The sequence below is a fragment of the Octopus bimaculoides genome, chromosome 1, assembly GCF_046866305.1.
Source record: "Octopus bimaculoides isolate indiv1 chromosome 1, ASM4686630v1, whole genome shotgun sequence".
NCBI classification, from domain to species: domain Eukaryota; kingdom Metazoa; phylum Mollusca; class Cephalopoda; order Octopoda; family Octopodidae; genus Octopus; species Octopus bimaculoides.
In genome coordinates, this window is record NC_142928.1 from 169,963,855 (window position 1) to 169,980,536 (window position 16,682).

General features: G+C 49.2%; 1 protein-coding gene and 3 pseudogenes across 4 annotated transcripts in view; all 4 read right to left on the bottom strand.

Annotated features, from left to right (window-relative positions):
* The window catches only part of LOC149137855 (large subunit ribosomal RNA), a 5,408-nt pseudogene extending 1,354 nt beyond the window's left edge, over positions 1-4,054 (bottom strand).
* Positions 4,055-4,609: 555 nt separating this feature from the next.
* Positions 4,610-4,767, bottom strand: LOC149137856 (5.8S ribosomal RNA; annotated as a pseudogene).
* A 480-nt stretch (positions 4,768-5,247) lies between these two features.
* LOC149137857 (small subunit ribosomal RNA) lies at positions 5,248-6,724 on the bottom strand (annotated as a pseudogene).
* A 2,367-nt stretch (positions 6,725-9,091) lies between these two features.
* The window catches only part of LOC106883256 (uncharacterized), a 57,141-nt gene continuing 49,550 nt past the window's right edge, over positions 9,092-16,682 (bottom strand). For 3 of the 4 annotated variants that reach the window (XM_089362697.1, XM_089362683.1, XM_089362676.1), the window contains 3 exons: positions 14,265-14,294; positions 11,943-12,036; positions 9,092-9,573 (listed from right to left, as the gene is read on the bottom strand). In XM_089362697.1, coding sequence (XP_089218823.1) covers positions 9,226-9,573; positions 11,943-12,036; positions 14,265-14,294 — 472 coding nt within the window. In that variant the 3' untranslated portion in view covers positions 9,092-9,225. The remainder of the gene's footprint in view (positions 9,574-11,942; positions 12,037-14,264; positions 14,295-16,682) is intronic. The other variant, XM_089362689.1, reaches the window with a different exon arrangement.

A 16,682-nucleotide genomic window follows, 5' to 3' on the forward strand; every position in this document is an offset into this window, starting at 1 on the left:
CCGCCGATCCGTCGAAGCCCATTCCCTTGACTGAGGTTTCGCTAGACAGAAGATAGGGACAGTGGGAATCTCGTTGATCCGTTCATGCGCGTCACTAATTAGATGACGAGGCGTTTGGCTATCTGTTCTATGAGACTAATTCAGTCTGATTTCCCTGATTTTATAGTGGGTGGTCCCACTTTTAAAAGCCATAGCCTTGGTGTCGCACACCAGACGAGAGCCCATCTCACAGCCGGGACGACCTTAATTATCGTTAAAACAAAAAAAAAAAACCCAACTAAAAAAGATGAGACGTATTTTCCTGTTTCTTCGACAATCTTATCGCTTTTTGTCATAGTCGATATATTTCTTTTTTTTTTTTATTTAATTTTACGTCATTAGGTCTATTTTGGGGAGAAATATTGATGCATCTCCTTCTTCTCCGTCCAAAAAAAAAAAAAAAGTTTGGAGCCACTCACTTCTTCTCTCTCACCCATCTACTCTTCATCCAATTCGAGGGCATCCGCCGATCTTCATCCATCATCTAATCCATCCTTCCTTCACGTCTCAACCTTCACGTCTCGACCATTTCGGCGTCAGGAAGTTAGTCGACTCCAGCAGGACTACCTCAGCGATACGACTTCAATAAGATAACCTCAACACGATGACCTCACACGAGGCCACTTACCGAGACGACCTCACCGCGACGACATCACCAAGACGACCCTACCGAGACGACCTCTCCGAGACAACTTCATCGAGAAGACTTCACCTAGACGACGTCACCGAGACGACTTCATCGAAACGACTTCAGGCGACTTCAGAAACGACTTCAGAGACTACTTTAGAGACTTCAGACGACTTCTGAGGCTACTTCGATACGATTTCAGAGAGATGTTTTCGACTTCATCGAAACGACTTCATCGAAACGACTTCAGTGGGTTTAGTCGACTCCAACATGACGACTTTAGCGAGACGACTCCCATAAGATGACCTCAGCATGACAACTTCAACGTGACGACCTCAACGGGCCACTTCATCGAGACGATTTCAGCGAGAGACTTCACCAAGACGATTTCAGAGAGTAGATTTCGGCAGGACGACTCCGTCGAAACGACTCCGTCGAAACGACTTCAGTAGGACGAGCTCAACGAGACGAATTCAACGTGCCCCCCCCCCCGAAAAAAAAGGACATCATCAAGTTATTCAAGAGTTAGTTCAATGGTATGTCTGAAAAATCCGTTGTATTGGGCCACCGAAGTGACGGCGAGCCCGAAGCCGTGTCGCGCCACGGCGTACCGGGTGTGGAGCCGTGTTGTTCGCGCCCACTACGCCCCATATGAAACCGCCGCGCGCCGGGAGATGCGGAGCGCCGAAGCGAGAGAAAGCCGCGCGCGGGTCCGGCACGAGCGTCCGCCGCGCCGCGAAGGCGCGACGTAGGCGACGCGGCGACGGGGTCGCTAGACCGAAGAGATCGCGCGTCGAAGCCGAGCCCCGTTGACCGAAGGCGCGACCGCGCACCGGCGCGGAGCGGGTTGCCTGCCGAGGCGGAAGGCGGCGCAGCGACGGCCGGGATGCCGAGTCTGACGCCAACGCTACAGCCCCGTACCGGTCCGCCGCTTCGCGTGAATATGTGTTCCTCGGAGCCAATCCTTCTTCCGAAGGTACGTATCCATTTTGCCGACTTCCGTTACCTACATTGGCGCTATCGACGAGAGGCTGTACACCTTGGAGACCTGCTGCTGATGGTGGGTACGGACCGACTCGAGAGCTGCGAATCGTTACAGACCCGGATTTTCCAGGACCGCCGAGAGCGCACAGGACACCGCCCGAGACGCGACGCTCTACAGGCACCATATCCGTATCTCCAGACGAGCCGATTCCACGGACGCGGTCCTTTACGAAGAAGAGAGAACTCTTCTCGGGGCTCTCGGCAACGTCTCCGGGCTCGCTTGCGTTGCCGCTGCTTCGCCCGGCCGCCGGGCACACTCCGAGTTCAGGTTCGGGAATATTAACCCGATTCCCTTTCGATGCGAAGCCGGCCGCTCTTAGGTACGTACGTTCGTTTCGTTTCGTTTCGCGACGGATCCAGCGCCTTTCGTGGAAGCTTTCGCCCGCTTCTTAGGACCGACTGACCCGTGCTCGACCGCCGTTGGCACGGAACCCTTCTCCACTTCGGTCTTCGAAGGTCTCGTTCGAATATTTGCTACTGCCACCGAGATCTGCACCCGCGGTCGGCTTCACCCGGGCTCGCACCGGCGGCTTCCAAGGGCGCCGCGGCGCCCTCCTACTCGACTGGGCATCGGAAAGTCACCTCGCCAGCTATCGCGAAACCTGTCGCCCGGTTGGTCCGGCATCGGTCGCTCGCTCCAGCGCCATCCATTTTCGGGGCCGGTCGATTTGGCAGTTGTTACACACTCCTGAGCGGATTCCGACTTTCGTGGTCACCGTTCTGCTGTCTATATCGACCGACACCCTTTCGGGGATCCAATGGGCGAAGCGTAGGGCACCTTAACCGGACGTTCGGTTCATCCCACATCATCAGTTCCGCTTACCAAAAGTGGCCCACTTGGCACCGTGCATTCATCGCAATGATTTTCCATCGTACGGCCTCCTCCGATCGGGAGAGGAGAGGCCCGCCCGTTTCGCCCGTTTCGAGTTCGAGAGTAGATCGAGGCCGTCAATGTCCCCGGGGCCTCCAGTCATTCGCTTTACCGGACGGAATTGCGTGTCGTTCTCCCGCTGGCGCCAGCTATCCTGAGGGAAACTTCGGAGGGAACTAGCTACTAGACGGAACGATTGGTTTTTCGCCCCTACACCCGGTTCCGACGATCGATTTGCACGTCAGAGGCGCTTCGGACTTCCACCAGAGTTTCCTCTGGCTTCTTCCCGACCGGGCGTGGATCGCCATCTTTAGGGTCCTCGGCCGCCTGCTACACCTGAGTCGGAGCGGATACGCGCGGGCCCGACCCGGGAACGATGCTTCGAAACGCCGCGAGCGAGCCTCCACGACGACGGCTCCCGAGGGCGCCGACGTAACGGCGGCAACGTGTCACGTTCTCGCTTTCGCTGTGCCGTCGGAGTTCGCGAAGTGAAAGGCTCCATAGACTCGCAGTCGACTGGGACTCCTCGGGTAGGTTGCCGATGCTCGTCGCTGACCGGCGGCAGCGGGCGACTTTTCGGGCGTTCCCGCTCTTCGCGCGCGTTCGCGCGAAGGGCGGGCAGCCGCGTCGCTTTCGCGACTCGCTGCGTCGTGCTTGCCGAGGGCGAGATGCGTTAGCCCGTCTCCGTCGGTTAGCCATGCCTGCGCTTTCGCGGAGCCACGGTCCCAGTCGAGAGAATCGCGTGGTTCCCGACGCCGGCCCCCGGGTGGGTTCCAGACGCTGGGTCGCTCGTCTGCGACCTGCGGACGCCGCGCGCCTACCGGCCCGACGGGAACTGTCGCGACGACGGATCGGAGGGGAAGTGCGTCCGATGCCAGCGCCCCGGAAATCGAGTGCCGACGAGGCGGCAGACGACCGCACGCAGAAACGAGCGGCCGCCACCGGCGCGTTCGTCAGTGACGACGGCGCCTAGGCGGGAAAAGTAGCAGCGGACTGAGTCCCCTCGCGATGGCGGTGAGCGGTCCTACCCGTTTACCCCTGGGCGGTTTCACGGTCTCTTGAACTCTCTCTCTCCAAAGTTCTTTTCAACTTTCCCTCGCGGTACTTGTCGGCTATCGAACTCGTCCTCGTATTTAGCCTTGGATGGAGCTTACCACCCGATTTAGGCTGCGTTCCCAAGCAACCCGACTCTCGGGCCGAAAAGAACACCGCCGATCGCCGCCGGATCCGAATGGGCCTGGCACCAGCTCTGGGCAGCCCCGATCGAGGGGACTCCGAACCTAGCCGGGCGAAACGATCGACCGTGTACGACCCTTGCGCCACAGATCTCGACGACCGGCGCGGCCGACGAGATTCGGCGTTGGGCTTCTCCCGGTTCACTCGCCGTTACTGAGGAAATCCCGGTTGGTTTCTTTTCCTCTGCTCAGCGATATGCTTAAGTTCAGCAGGTAGTCTCGTCCGAGTCGAGGGCAGCATCAGCGTGGAGATGTCGCTGCTCGCAGCAGCCGCGTTCGATTCGTCGTCGTCGGCGGCGGCAGGCACGAACGCTCGCAACGAGATCCACAGAGCGAACGCCGACCGACGGCGGCGGCGGCCACTGAGGCAACGACGGCGAGGGCGGCAGGCAGGCAGGAACGGGCGAGGAAGAGTATATACGAGCGTACGAACAGCGGCGGCGGGCGCGGACAGACCGTGTGTCTGTCCGTTCCGTCCGTTCGATCGTTTCTTGCTGCTGCAGCTGTCGGGCTCCGTAGCGTCGTGTCGGCCGCGCGATTCGGGGTGGGCGGCGCGCGGCCGTCGCAGCGCTTCGCAACGATGACGGTCTGGCATTGTGGGAGACGGAGGATCGAGCGGCGCGCGCTCGCTAGTCGGGCCGGAAGCAGAAGCAGAAGCAGCTAGAACGAAAGACGAGGTTGTTCACGTTAATTCCGCCGCTTCCCGGCGCGCGCCCTTTCCTGCGACTCCCGACTCCCCGCTGCTGCTGCCGACGTTGGCTGCAGCGGCGGACGGCTTTTTCGTTTCGTGACCGCCTCTCGGCCGGACGGGGCCCTGGGACGATGGGATCCTGGGGCCGCGATGTGCGTTCGAGGTGTCGATGTTCACTGAGTCCTGCAATTCGCATCAGTTCATGTGATAGCGGCGCTCTTCATCGACGGACGAGCCGAGCGATCCCCCGTCCAGGGTTTCGGTATTTGCTACTACTACTAGTACAGACGACCGCCTACCGGGCGCTGCTGCGGCGGTCGAGAGAGGAAAACGAAAAACGAACGGAAACGGAAAAAGCGCGGAGCAACGGCTGCGGCAGCGGAACAGCGCGCGACTGCTGAAGCCAGCCGCGACGGCCGGAGGCGCTGGGCTACCGGCGGACCCGGGAGAGGAAGGAAGGAAGACGAGAGAGATGTGGAGGTTCGTGGAGCCGCAAAGCGTGCAGCACCGTCGGCCTAGCGCACTGGTCGTCGGGCGGGCGCAGGCTGAGTGAGAATTGCGCGGTCGGCAGCAGCGAGATGGGCGGCGGCGGCGGCGGAACGAGTGCGGGCGTCCGCCGCTGCTTCGGCAGCTGCACTGTTAGAGGGCCGACGAGTGTGAGGGCCGTGGCTTACGAAAGCGGCTGGATCGCGCCGGAAGGCGAGGAGGAGCAGGCAACAGCAACGATCGGTTGCTGCGGTGATGATCCTTCTGCAGGTTCACCTACGGAAAATTTGTTACGACTTTTACTTCCTCTAAGCGATCGGGTTCGGTCGTCTTCTCCGGGCCATCAGAGAACGCGCCGACGACGGCGCGGAACGCCGCCGCGCGTAAGCGGACTCGTCGGCCAGATTCGAAGACCTCACCTGACCGTTCGATCGGTAGTAGCGACGGACGGTGTGTACAAAGGGCAGGGATGTGATCGACGCGGGCTGATGACCCGCGCCTACCTGGAATCCCTCGTTCACGGGTTTGGTTCCAGGCCTCGATCCCTATCACCGGAGGTGGTTCAGAGGTTTCCCGACCCTCTGGGGCCGGGGTAGACGCGCCCGTTGATACTTCCACTGTAGCGCGCGTGCGGACCCGGACATCTAAGGGCATCACAGGCCTGTTATCGCTCCGCCTCGTGCGACTTTCTGCCACCCGTCCCTCTAAGAAGCGCTGCGTTCGCCAACCGACTGGCCCGGGCGTGACGGCGTACCGCCGTCGGGCTCGCGCGGGCCGAGCCGACCGGGTCACTGCCGCCGATGCCGCAACCACGCCGAGACCGCCCCGTCGTGAGGGAGGGCGGCAGCCGAACGCGGCCGCAGCGCCGGACGCGAAGGAGAGTGGCGGCAACGGTAAGCCCGGGCAGCGCGTGGAGCTAGCGACGACGGCATCTGCGCCGCCTCGCTACCGGAAAAGCACTAATCGACGCGCTAATTAGCAGGCCAGAGTCTCGTTCGTTATCGGAATCAACCAGACGGATCGCTCCACCAACTAAGAACGGCCATGCACCACCACCCACCGAATCGAGAAAGAGCTATCGATCTGTCAATCCTACCGGTGTCCGGACCGGGTGAGTTTTCCCGTGTTGAGTCAAATAAAGTCGCAGGCTCCACTCCTGGTGGTGCTCTTCCGTCAATTCCTTTCAGTTTCTGTTTTGCAACCATATTCTCCCCGGAACCTATTATAGTTTCCCGCCGGGTCATCGAAGCGAACGCCGGCGGAGCGCCAGTTGGCATCGTTTATGGTCGGAACTCCGACGGTATGATCGTCTTCAAACCTCCGACTTTCACTCTTGATCGAGGAAAACGTGCTCGCCACACGCCGTCGCTGCAGTGCGTCTTGCGACGATCCAAGAATTTCACCTCTAACGTCGCAATACGAGTGGTCCCGATCGCTTCCTTCGATCATTGCCTCGTCGTGAACGGAGACCGACGGATGACGCGCGGACGAGGCCATTTTCCATCATTCCATGCTTTTCGTATGCAAGCCGGCGGGGCTCGCTCTGAGCACTCTAATTTTTTCACAGTGAACGTACCGGCCGCCTCGGACACTCAGCGAAGAGCACCCTCGGAGGAGCCGTGCGGGCCAAAACGACCGGGAGGTGGATGCGCTACCGCAACGCGTGCGACGACGACGCCCGACGACGCCTGCTTCGTTTGTTTCCCGCAAACCGGCAGCAGCGACGGCGACGCCAGAGCGAAGCCGCGCGCGTGCAAACCGGACGGGCGAAGACAGGGGGGCCGACGCAGCGACGGAGCGGCGATGCGCGCAGAGCTCCGCGGCCCGACCACGCACACACCGGTGAATAGGGCCGGGAGTGCGAACGGACGACCGAAGCGGACGACGGCTCCGTCGCCCCGTGCGTGCTGACAGTTATCCAGAGTCACCAAAAGCGAAGGGACGTGAAGCTGTGGAGCGCAGCGGCTGCTGCGACGGCCCGTACGTGTAGGTCTCAGTCTAATATTTGCGCCGCGACCAATGCGGAAGGCCTACCGTATCGTTGCGACTGGGAGACTGGTGCGGGTGCGCAGCCCTGGACCGGCAGAGCGGGCGCCGGCGGCGACCGGTGCCGACGCCGAGCGCGCGAATGATGGCGACAGCAAGGGCGCTCTGAAAGTATTGTTTCTAGAATAAGAATTGGAGGAAGTTCAGAGAACTATTAGTTCTGTTGGCAGTAAAAGGACTCTCTCAGAGTGAAAGATAGACTATATGATGTTTGTGTACGAACAGCTTATACTCCATGGTAGTGAGACATGGGCTCTGAATGCAGAAGACATGCGTAGACTGGAGAGAAATTATGGTAATATGCTCTGTTGGATGTGCAACATCAGTGCACATGTACGGCAAAGTGCAAATGTATTGAGAGAAAAGTTGGGCATAAGAGAAATAAAATGTAGCATACAAGAGAGAAGACTACATTGGTTTGGACCTGTGATGTGTATGAATGAGGCTAGCTGCATAAAGAAGTGCCAATCACTGAAAGTGGATGGTACCTGTAGAAGGGGGGAAACCCAGGAAGATGTGGGATAAAGTGGTAAGGACCAATCTCAGGTTGTTGGGCCTCATAGAGGAAATGGCAATGGGCCAAGATGTCTGACGATATGAAGTTCTTAATAAGACCTGCCCATGTCAGCAAAACTGAGTTCTAGAAGTGCTTTGTGTCCTGCCCACACTTAACAAGAAAACTTCTCACACACTCTGCCATAACAAACCAAACTGCGTCTCTACATCTCTTTTTCTTCCTCACATTTCCGCTTCATGCATTATGCTTACCTACCACTCCCTAATCCTGTCCTCTTGGTCCTGTGCCACCATATGATTGCTGTCTGCTAGTCCCCAACCTGTGTGTTCCACCCATACACCCTGTCTCACTGTATTATTGCTATCTGCTAGCCCCCAATCTGTATGTTCCACCCACACATAACAAAAAAAAAAACTTTTCACTCATCCTACCCCAACAAACCAATCTACATCTCCATATCTCTTCTCTTCCTCACATTTCCTCCTCCATACACTATGCTTAGTTCTCACTCCCCAATCCTGTCCTTATGGACCTGTTCCTCTGTATCATTGCTATCTGGTAGCATCCCCGAATCTATATATACCCAGGTTTTCGCCACTTACCCCACTTCCACACTCTAATCACACTTCCTTCACAATACCCTGCTGCTTATATCATGGCATTTGAACCTCAAGGGTATGCCCTGGCACTTGCCACCATTTATATCTCTCTCTTCCTTTACTCAACCATCCCATTTATATTCTGATCTCTGTCCCTTGTGAGTATGCCCAGCATTTTTCTACCATCTCTATCCTGCTGTCTCTCACTCCCCCCCCCCTCCTGCACTTCCCTCAGGTTGGGTAACCATGTATTTTCTTTGCAGTACACCTGTTTCTGTCTTCATTCCTTATCTCTCTCTCTCTCTTTCTGGCCGGGTAACCTTGTACTTCCTTTACAGCAAGATACCTGTCTCTGTCTCACTATAACCTTTTCATCATCTGACATAAGATCACCTCCTCCAATGCCCCCTCCTCTCTTGAAAGTTTTTTTTTTCATTTGTCTTGCAAGTACTTGGTGGCCCTGTCAATGCAGTTGCCACTTAAAAGCACTCAGTCCACATTGTAAAGTGGTTGGTTCAGAAGGGCATCCAGCTGTAAAAACCTTGCCACAACAATCACAGAAGTATGGTGCCGGGTTCTGCCCAGTTGGCTCTTGTAAAACCATCCCTAGCATGGAAGGCAGACATTAAACGATGTTGATGATGATGATGATGATGATGATACACACACACATGGATGTTAAATGGTGATGACGATTATATATATATATTTACACATACATACATGTATGTATGTATGTATGTATAGTCATATATATATATATATATGTGTGTGTGTGTGTGTGTGTGTGTGTGTGTGTGTGTATCATCATCAGTTAACATTTGCTATCCATGCTGACATGGACTGAATGGTTTGACATGAAAAAGTGAACGTTAAAAGGGGGATAACATATAACTTTGTTTTCTCAATTTATATATTAAAGTTAAAGAATTAACTTTGCAATTTTTTTATATTGAATTTTATTAATTTCTCTTAGATTATCATTATATTTAATTTTAGTTTCATTGAGGAGTACAGTTATTGACGTTATGAAGTCAACTATGTTCTGAAACCATAAAAGAATCGGTCCTCAATTTCCCCCTACTCCAACCTCTTTTTTGTCAAAATCAGTATCCTTAAGGTTATCTAAGGTTAACTTCTGAACATTCTCGATCTGTGAAGTAGAAGCATAAATACTTGTCTTCCCTGGTTTTACCTCAGAATTTTCATTCAATTCAGCCATAGCAGTCAAAGACTGCGCTCGTTTTGTAGGTGCATGAACTTGTAAGTGTTCATGCAATAGTAAAGCTTCTTTGGATGGTTGAGGTGGAACTGAATCTTTTTCTGTAGGAACCGTTCTGCTAACAGTGTTGGGTGATACATTACTTTCACAAATTTCTGGTGTTTTAACAAACTTTGTTGCTACTTGCTCATTCTGCTGAATAACATGTTTCAGAAATATACATATATGAAGATATGATGACACACAGTGTAACAGAGAAAAAATAGAAAAGACAGAAAGTAAAAAGGCAAATGGAAAGCTTTGACATGATCCCTACAGGAAATAGTAGTAAAATCTTTCTTAAATCACACCACCTTAAACAGAGGTGAAATAAGCATAGCAAGGTGGCCCAGAGTCAAACCACAAAATCATCAGACTTCCACTGCCACTGCTGCCACTACCACCACCACCATCAGCTGCAAGTGCAGTAGTAGTTGTGTCATTGCTCATGCTCATAGTCATAGTATAAAGAGTAAAGACCCCCTTCAGACATGAATGACCATGTGATTGCACCTAGAAAGTTCCCCTCTGAAGCACAAGTTTGGGCAAGGCTATTTATCGAAGACCAATAGTTGTCCATGCATACCAGCCTCCCCTCTCCATGCCACCGATGTTATCCAAAGGAAAAGCACCAGTGACATCACAACTCATTTCTACAGCTGAGTGAACTGGAGCAATGTGGAATAAAGTGTCTTTCTCAAGAACACAACAACACAGCCCCAGTCTGGGAATTGAACTCACTAACTCATGATTGTGTGCCCAATGCTCTACCCACTGAACCATATGCTTTCACAAGCCATAGTATGAGCCATAAATATTTTTTTAAATAACTGAGATCTTTCCATTTTTATTACTAATATTGCTAAAAACATTAAAAGAAACATTTTTTAAAAATCAACAGTGAAAAAGTATTAGTGAAGTTTGAAGACTCTCATCTTATGGGAAAATAAGAGTAAAAAGTGAAGTACAAAAATGAAATGTTTGGAATAAACAAAAAAAATTTAAACCATTTCCTGCCACCATAAATCCTAAAAGTTTCACTCTTTCTCGTTTTTTTAAAAATCAGAGTTTAAAATATGAACAGTCTGAATTTTTTGCTTAAATCCTAGCAATGGACCACTCTTGGGTGCATCATCATTCCATTAAATGTGTTTATGGGGAGAAAGATATTAAAAAAGCATCAATACATGTCAGTTAAATTGCCCTTGAATCATACACACATTTATTTTTATTTTACTTTATTTTATTTTTTTGCATAATTGTATGAATTCCTCCCATGTGTAAAACATAAATTCACAAAACTTTTCTGAAAATTCCCCCCAAATAGTAAAAGTTATGAGGGGTTTTGCCCAACCATTTTTGAGAAGAGAGTTGCATGAGACTTAACTCATCATCAGGTGGGCCACGCTATTGAGAAAATTCATGGTAATTTTTCAACGGGCATGGCATTCAGAAAGTCCCACAAGCTGCAGTTTACTCATGACTGATTTACAGTGTAATTTGCTTCCTTTTAATTAACATCATCATCATCATCATCATCGTTTAACGTCCACTTTCCATGCTAACATGGGTTGGATGATTTGACTGAGGACTGGTGAACCGGATGGCTGCACCAGGCTCCAATCTGATCTAGCAGAGTTTCTACAGCTGGATGCCCTTCCTAACGCCAACCACTCCGAGAGTGTAGTGGGAGCTTTTATGTGCCACTGACACGAGGGCCAGTCAGGCGGTACTGGCAACGACCATGCTCAAAATGGTGTATTTTACGTGCCACCTGCACAGGAGCCAGTCCAGCGGCACTGGCAACGACCTTGCTCGAATAATTTTCTAACGTGCCACCGGCACAAGTGGCAGTAAGGCGACGCTGGTAACGATCATGCTCAGGCAGGATCTGAAGAATCTGAAGAACAGAAGACCAAATACCTTAAAGTATTTAGTTGCATTCTTTTAATTGCTGAGTTTGAATTCTGCTGGAATTGTCTTTGCTTTTCATTCTTTCTTCCACAAGTAACAGTCAAGTACTGAGGCATCGACTTAATCAGTTTTTCCCTCCTCATCCTTCTCACTTCCCCCCTCCTTCCCCCTCATTGCTCCTCCTCCCTCCTTCACAAGGCCCCCTCCTCTTTATGCTTCATGGCCCCAACTCCTTCACCCTCGAACCCTCCTCCTCTTTCATCCATAAGGCCCCTCCTCCTTCGCTCTCAGAACCCCCCCCTTCCCCCCTTTCCTCCCTCATAGTCCTCCTCTCTCTTCACATCCTTCCTTCTCTCTTCATCTTCCTCCTCTCTTTCACTTCTCTCTTCCTCTTCCTTCTCTCTTTCACTTCTCCCTCTCATGATGCTCTTTCTCCTGCTCATGCTTCTTGTTATTCTCCTAACACACATGCACATACACACACATATGCACACACACACACACACACACACGTGTACTCACACTCTCACTCACACAAATACACAAATTAGAGTTCAACATCTTACTACTATCTTAGGTAACTTAAGGAAACAAAATAAAATTCTACTGACTTGCTGCCTATAAATATGGGGATTTACGGTTATTGCGAAATCTTCACTTCCTTTGTATAATCTGCCATCACGTCCTTCCAGCCAAATTTCATGTCTGCAGTAAAAAAAAAGATGACGGACATTTACATTGAAGTGGTTTATCATAATATGAAAATTTCAACATTATTGACAGCAACAAGATCAACAACAACAAAAGCTGTAGCAGCAGCAATAACAACATCAACAGCGACAACCATGCTGAAAGAGATAGTGAAAAAAATGTTGCTGAACCATCACCACCACCACCACCACTACCACTATCACCATTAACACTGTCACCATTATGACCACCACAACTAAAACCTCCCCACCACTACAGTCACCACCATCACCACAACCACTGCCACCACCACCACTACCACTATCACCATTAACACTGTCACCATTATGACCACCACAACTAAAACCTCCCCACCACTACAGTCACCACCATCACCACAACCACTGCCACCACCACCACCACCACTATCACCATTAACACTGTCACCATTACGACCACCACCACCATCACCACCACCACTACCACCATCACCACTAACACTGTCACCACCACCACTACCAGCATCACCACTAACACTGTCACCACCACCACCACTACCACTATCACCATTAACACTGTCACCATTACGACCACCACCACCATCACCACTAACACTGTCACCACCACCACTACCACCATCACCACTAACACTGTCACCACCACCACTACCACCATCACAAGTAACACTGTCACCACCACCACTACCACTATCACCATTAACACTGTCACCATTACGACCACCACCACCATCACCACTAACACTGTCACCACCACCACTACCACCATCACCACTAACACTGTCACCACCACCACTACCACCATCACAAGTAACACTGTCACCACCACCACTACCACTATCACCATTAACACTGTCACCATTACGACCACCACCACCATCACCACTAACACTGTCACCAACCACCACCACCACTGCCACCACCGTCACCACCATTAACACTGTCACCATTACGACCACCACAACTACCCCCACCCCACCCCACCATCACCACCACCACCACCACCACCACCAACAACAACAACGGTAAGGAGGATCTCTTCTCTGTGGTGAGACATGAGCTGTCACTCGCAATTGAGTACAACTTGGCAGCATATACCAATACTTTAGTTCATTGTTTTAGGTTTCAATATAGTTGTGAGAAGGCGATGGCGAGCTGGCAGAAACGTTAGCATGCTTGGTAAAATGCTTAGTAATATTTCGTCTGTCTTTACATTCTGAGTTCAAATTCCGCCAAGGTCAACTTTGTCTTTCACCCTTTCAAGGTCGATAAATTAAGTACCCGTTGCATACTGGGGTCGAATTAATCGACTGGCCCTCGCCCCAAAAATTTGGGGCCTTGTGCCTTGAGTAGAAAAGAATATAGTTGTGAGAAGACATAGACACTCTCCCAGCCCCCCCCCCCAATCTTGTCCAAGTGAAACATCAAGGATGTGATAGCTGGAGCAGAAGAGAAGACAGGAAATGAGTATCAACACTCAGCTAGTACTCATTAATAACTGGAGCAAAGCGAAATGAAGTGCTTCACTGGAAAACACATCATGCCACCTGGTCAAGGAATTGAACTTATGATCATGTGCCTATCACTCTAACCACTAGGGCATGCACCTGTAATGTTTGTTCGCTTTTTTTTTTTTTCTTTAATTCATTTTGTAAAGTTGCAAAAATGTGGCCTTGGACACACTATTGTGGAATAAGACAGGATAGTCATGGCTGGAACACTCTTGAACAAAGACTTGTTTTGGCTGAGGTTCCTCAGTAACAAGACTGGCAGCAGCAACAACTGTAACAACAACAACAATATGGTTGCTTGGCCAGCTAGAAATAACAGCCAAATCTCCCACAGATTACACCTTTTAAAAATGGAAGAACACATTAGATTAGTGGTTCCCAAACTTTTTCAGGTTGCCGCCCCCTAGGCTTCCAGGCCACATTCCTAGGGCCACCCCACATTCACCATTACAAATGTAGATGATTTTCTGCAACAAATGCACAACAACTGTATTTCACAAATAAAACTTACCCTAATTAAACCAATATGTTTTTTTTGGCAGGGGGTTGCATCCAATGACCCCCATTTAGCTACCCCCATTATCCCCCACTTTTCTTCAATACCCTTCTGGAAAGTCACTGCCTCCATTGGGAAACACTGCATAAAACAATGTAGTTCTGTGTATACAGAAAGTAACAACAACAGTAATACCAACAGTTACAATAATGTACTTACTGTGTGATGTTGGAATTCAAAACAGTGTTTCTAGAATATAAAAGCAAAGTTAAGTTAAATTACAGTTCACAATATCATTTTTACGTGAAATATTAGGTTGAGGGAAAAAAGTCTGTGTGCTGTGTTAAAATCAAGCCTTTTTATATTTTTTTGTGGTGTGTGTGTGTTCATTCAGTTCTTGTCATGTTCGATGGTGACTCACTGTGTGCGTGTATACCCAAGACTTGTTCATTGAAAATGTGCTTTGTTTCAACATGACAATGGAAAGCCACACACTGTCAGAAAGACCAGCAACAAGATTGACGAACTGGATGATGTTGAAGTTCTGCTGCATCCAGCTTTTAGTCAAGATGTTGTTCCATCTGACTACAGTCTCTTCCGATCAGTGCAGCACTTTATGAAAGGTGACCAATTTGAGTCATTTGATGAAGTTGAAGAAACTTGTCAAGAATTTTTTGATTCAAAACCGAAGGATTGGTACTTTGACCAAATCCAAAAGCTTGCAGATCGTTGGCAGAAGATTGTGGAAAATGGTCTTTATTTTGAAGAATAGTTGTTGTTGTTTTTGAATAAATTCTTGCATAAAAAAAATCATTATTTTAACACGGCGCCCAAATTTTTTCCTCAACCTAGCAACACTGTCTCCCTTAACCTTTTAGCATTTAGATTACTCAGTTAAATGTAATGCTTATTTATTCACATTGTTTTGATTTAATCAATGCATTATCTTGTAGTTTTGAGATTTTGACGATGTAATTGCTTATTTTTAGAATGACATTGTTGGGTAGGTGTGAGAGGTCAGATCCAGCCAAATTGAACATAAAATATGTAGAAAACTTTGGCTGGATACGACTGGTACAAATGCTGAAGGGCTAAACACATTTTTTGGAGGGTACATTTCATTATATTGATCTGCTAAGCCTCTAATTACCATCATATGTGTGCTGCAGCACCAGAACTCTAGAGATCTATGAATCTATGTATCCCTTGTGGAGGGGGCATTTGGGAACACGGTTTAACATAGGTAGGAATAATGGGTGGTGGTGGTGGGGGAAACACAGGTAGGAATGAGGGGTGGAGGGTGGGGGAGTACATCTTCGGCATACCATCTTGGGTTCATGAGCACCTAAAGATTGTTCTCCCCTAATGCTTTGCACTTGGTAGCTGCTTTATTTATCAACTCTGGAAAGATGGAAAACAAAGCCGGCCTCTACAGGATTTGAACTCAGAATTTAAAGGGATGTAACTTAATATGGCAAAGTATCTTGTCCATTATTTTATTGACTCTGTCAGTTCGCTATGTCAGGTCCTTATTTAAAGGTTACCTTCTTGAGTCATGCTGACTTGTAAGGGCTGGTTTCTTGGTTTCCATGGCGTATAAATTCCGCACCTGGACAGGACGCCAGTCCATCATAGGATTACTCATTTTTGCCACCTGAGTGGACTAGAACAACATGAAATGAAGTGTTTTGCTCAAGAACACAATGCATTGTCTGGTCCAGGAAATGAAACCACAATCTTACAATCATGAGTCCAACACCCTAACCACTAAGCCATGCACCTCCACAGGTTCTTATTTTACCTTCTAACATTTAAACTGACCATATCAGGCCCAAATATTCTACCTATTTTATGTTCAAACTGACCAGATTCAGCCTCTCACACCTACCATACAATGTCATTCTAAAAATATACAATCACATTATCAAAATCTCAAAGTTACAAGTTAATGCATAATTAATTCAAAACAATGCAAATCAATCAATAAGCATTACATTTGACTGAGTAATCTGAATGCTTAAAGAGTGAAAAGAAATAAGGACTTAAGCCAAAAGCTGTTACATGGTTGCTTGGCCTGCTAGAAATAATAGCCAAATCTCCCACAAATTGCACTTTAAAACAAAAAAGAATTAAAAATAATGGAAAAACACTTTAGGCAGTGTAATTCTGTATATACAAGAAAGATATGATGGTCATAGTTGGAACGCCTTTCATCATAGTTCAGCTTGATTAGGGCTGATCTGAAGTTAAGAAATGAAAACTAGTGCTATCACAAGCCATCGATGACCTGCTAAAAATAGCAGCCAAATCTTCTTTGAATCACACCCTAATGTCAGTTTAAAAAAAAGCAAAAGGCATATTGGACAATATAAAAAGCTGGCTGCTTTTGATAATAGTCAGGGCTGACTTAGGCTAAACAACAAGATGACTTCAAATATTGGTACAAGGCTGACATTTTTAAAGCATTTTTAGGATGCAAGCAGCAATCCAATGAAAACAAAACTCTAGTTGTTTTCTTTGCCTGGAAAGGATGAAAAGCAAAAGTGATATTGGACGATATTTAAATATGGCAAATAAAATACAAATGAGAAATAACATTTATGATGTTAGGAAGTCTATGTCTTCTTTTAAAACTGG